We start from the raw sequence: 3632 nt of genomic DNA, 5'->3' as shown, positions 1-3632 counted from the left end.
GGGGGTGGAGTTGGTGGTGGTGGTGGTGGGGTGGTTGTTGCTTTGTTTTAAAAGTGTATACCGATAGCCAAGTTGGCGTGTTATACTGGGCTGTGGTTGGGATGGCCCTGGTTCAAATTCCCATCCAAGCATTCTTGGACTCAGGTGTTTGGGGAATTATCAAAATGTTTCACCCACTAGCCTAGCAGAGATGAAGGTCAAATTCAAGGGTTCCTCTTCTGAAATAACTTACTTGTGTTTTTGTGGGCGTAAAACACGGGCCATACACCCGGCCCACTTGCGAGTCGGGTTCTTGTTGGAATCTTGTTCCGAGTTTAATTAATACCTTGAGATTTGTCGACTGTAGGTAAGTAAATTCTGCATGCAGTAAAAGGAAGTGTTTTCTAAACTTTTCACCTCAGTCTGACTGACTGTCTTAAAGAATTTCTTTAATGATTTCTTGAAAAGTCAGAATGAGCATTGGTGGGGGGCTGGTATTGACGAAGGTCTCAAGGAGTTGTATTCTTTATTTGTACACTTGTAAGAGACAACGTGTCTTCAGCGATGGGAAAAGTGAGCAACAATTCATTATATACATCTATCTACGACATTAAATTTTGTTTGTGTGTGCAAACAATGTTTGTGTAGGTGTGTACGTGTGTGTTAATATACTTGAGGCATGCTGACAAAATTAGTTACTTCTCGCAATGGAAGAACGGAGATAATGGCCAAAAATTGACACAAGTCAAATTGATAGATTTCTTATTGATGCCAATTTGTTCTAGTCTACTGTGTCTTTTAATCATATTCCATATTTAAGAATTGTACAAACTCCAACTAAAAAGTTGATCTGTTAGTTTCCATAAGGATAAAATCCGAAAAGTAAGTCATTTTGTCAGCTCATTACATTCTCTCCACAGTGTGTTGTTAGTACAGTATGGTTGGCTGTTTCTCTATCACTACAATGTTGGGGATTCAGCTTTGTCCGTCCTAGAGCTCTCTTTCTTTGTCCATAAGCGTGCCCTGTCTGATGTCTGATACCTTGTTCTAATCTCTGGGGAAATAGGAATCTACATTGTGTGGCAGGTGGAAGTGACACTTGCTTGAGAATGTGAAGGTCTTCCACCTCTATCTCCTCATTTTTTTTTTCTCCTCTTTATTCTAATTTTTCTTCCTTCTCCTCCTCCTCCTCCACCACCTTCTCCATTCCTATGTTCGCCTACTCCACTTCTCAGTCTCTTCCTCCTCTTTCTCTTCCTCCTCTTTCTCTTCCTCCCTGGTTATGCTGAAGTGTCATGAAATTACCTAAAACCATTCTCAGAGTGACAGGGCGTTCCCTCCACTTCCCCTCTCCCTTCCCCTTCCTCTCCCATACCTCCTTCCTCGTCCTCCCTCCTCTCCACCCCACCCCCCTTTTTTGTGTACTGCTGTTTCTGGGGTGCCTTGATAGCTTGATAGTCGAAGCAGACTTTGTGCTGTTGAGGCTAGAGAGGTGAGCAGAGTAAGTCTGAATCCCCGTTTGGACTTCTCTGTTGACATCCACCCCTTGGCGCTCCTATTACCTTATGCAGTTGCGAGCGCCGTAAATACTTACTAGAAAAATAAATAAACGAAAACTAACCCGTCCAGTATATTTCTGCCATCTGTCCACAATTTCCCCTTTCGCCTTTCCCCCTTCCCCCCTCCTCCCCTTTTGTCCTACCCCATCCCAGTCATATCGCCTCTCTCCTCCTCCTCCTCCTCCTCTCCTCTAACCCGTCCAGTATGTTTCTGCCGCCCGTCCACAGCCTCGCCCAAGTCTCTGTTGAGCCCGCTGTCCTCGGCCGGCAAGGCGCTGGTCAAGCCCATGCGTACTCTTCTGGAGGAACAGCAAAGTCGCCCGCTTCTGAGGCGGGACACGGAGGAGGTGAGCTGAACGTCTTGTTGTCATTGTTGTTGTTGTTGTGTTGTTGTTTTTGTTGTTGTTGTTGTCATTCTTGTTGGTGTTGTTGTTGTATGGATTTAACACCCTGTCTGGATCACCCGGGTGCTCTGTTGGCTCAGTAGTATCATCATGTTGTTGTAAACAACCCCCCCCCAACCAACGACCACCCCCACCCCCAGTACTATCATCACCACCCACAATGATGACTTAGGTAATAATAATACTATAATGATAATGAATAGCATTTGTATAGCGCATATCCCCGCTCGACAGCAAGCTCTATGGGCTTTACACTATATTGGTACCCCAACAGACTATAGAACACTCAGAAACATTCTCAGCTTCGCGGGAAGCATACAATGCAAGCAGCTGATTAACTGCTCAAGCGCTAACAGACGAGATCTTTCACTGTCTATAGCTGGGTACACATTCCCACCTGGGTGAAGTCAGGAAAATTCATTTAAAGGGCCTTTCCCCAGGACATACCGTCGTGTCTCTGACGGGATTTGAACCCACAACCTTACAGTTGCGAGTCTGAGAGCCTAACCACAAGGCCACCGACGCCACAAATACTACAAATTCGGATGATAATGAAAATAATAATGATGATGATAATGATAGTAATAATGAGGATGGTGGTTGGTTGGCTGGTGCTCTGGTGTGGTTTGCTCCTTCTTTCCCATCAAACATCTATCGTCCTGATCTCTCTTCCTTCTTTTTTGTGTTTGTTACTCTCTCGTAACACCTTTAATCTTCGGCACTTATATGACCTTTTTGTGTTCCAAGTGACGTAAAACTCTAACTAAAACTAAAATAATAATGATGAAGATGATGATAATGATAATAATAATAATGATAATGATGATACTCCCAATGTTCCCCTCAGTCCCACGAGGTTGAGGATGTTCTGGGAGAGGAGCAGAAGTCTGGCGGCGGTGGCGGTGCGGGGGACGTCGTGCGTCGTAAGCTGGACCCCGAGGCAGACGCAGGCAGCCTGGACTCTGATGATTTTGCCGACATGGAGGGGGAGCAGGGCCCGGCCTCGGGCAAAGGGAACAAGCTGGGTTTAAACATGACCCCCTCCTCCACAGCTGATAGTTTGGCAGACACCCACGGTAAAGGTGAGTGAGGGAGGGAGGGAGGAGGAATGTAGAACTGAGGAAGGGGGAGGGGATTGAGGTTTGCAGACACCCACGGTAAAGGTGAGTGAGGGAGGGAGGGAGGAGGGAGGGATGGAGAGGGGGGAGGGAGGGAGATTGAGGTTGGCAGCCGGCCATGGTAAAGGTGAGAGAGAAGAAGGGAATGTGGTTGGTGGCACCTGTGGTAAAGATGAGTGAGGGAGGAAGGAGGAATGTAGAAGGGGGGAAAAGAGGGAGGGAGTGAGGTTGGCAGACACCCATGATAAAGGTGAGTGAGGGAGGGAGGAATGAAGGAGGAGGGATTAAGAAAGGGGTCAGAGGGGAGGGAGAGGGAGGAGGGGAGTTCAAAGGAGAAAGATTGAGAGAGGGGGGGAGGGAGGGAGAAGGGGGATTTGACTCAATTTGAGTTTTGAGTAAAGAGAATCACATCGACACAATGGCCTTCACTTAGTTTGTGGGTTTTTTTTTAGGGGGGGTAACTCAATTTCTCTGTCTGTCTGTCTGTCTGTCTGTAAGTCTGTCTGTCTGTCTGTAAGTCTGTCTGTCTGTCTGTCTGTCTGTCTGTCTGTCTGTCTGTCTGTCTGTCTGTC

The 3632-nt window shown here is 46.7% G+C and overlaps 1 protein-coding gene across 1 annotated transcript in view; it reads left to right on the top strand.

Annotated features, from left to right (window-relative positions):
* LOC101863469 (centrosome-associated protein 350) overlaps positions 1–3632 on the top strand; it is a 23017-nt gene that overhangs the window by 12856 nt on the left and 6529 nt on the right. The window contains exons 2-3 of the mRNA XM_013089485.2: positions 1767–1885; positions 2790–3024. Coding sequence (XP_012944939.1) covers positions 1826–1885; positions 2790–3024 — 295 coding nt within the window. The 5' untranslated portion in view covers positions 1767–1825. The remainder of the gene's footprint in view (positions 1–1766; positions 1886–2789; positions 3025–3632) is intronic.

The sequence above is a fragment of the Aplysia californica genome, unplaced genomic scaffold (assembly GCF_000002075.1).
Source record: "Aplysia californica isolate F4 #8 unplaced genomic scaffold, AplCal3.0 scaffold00961, whole genome shotgun sequence".
In the NCBI taxonomy this organism is placed as follows: domain Eukaryota; kingdom Metazoa; phylum Mollusca; class Gastropoda; order Aplysiida; family Aplysiidae; genus Aplysia; species Aplysia californica.
This window is presented reverse-complemented; position numbering and strand designations above follow the sequence as displayed.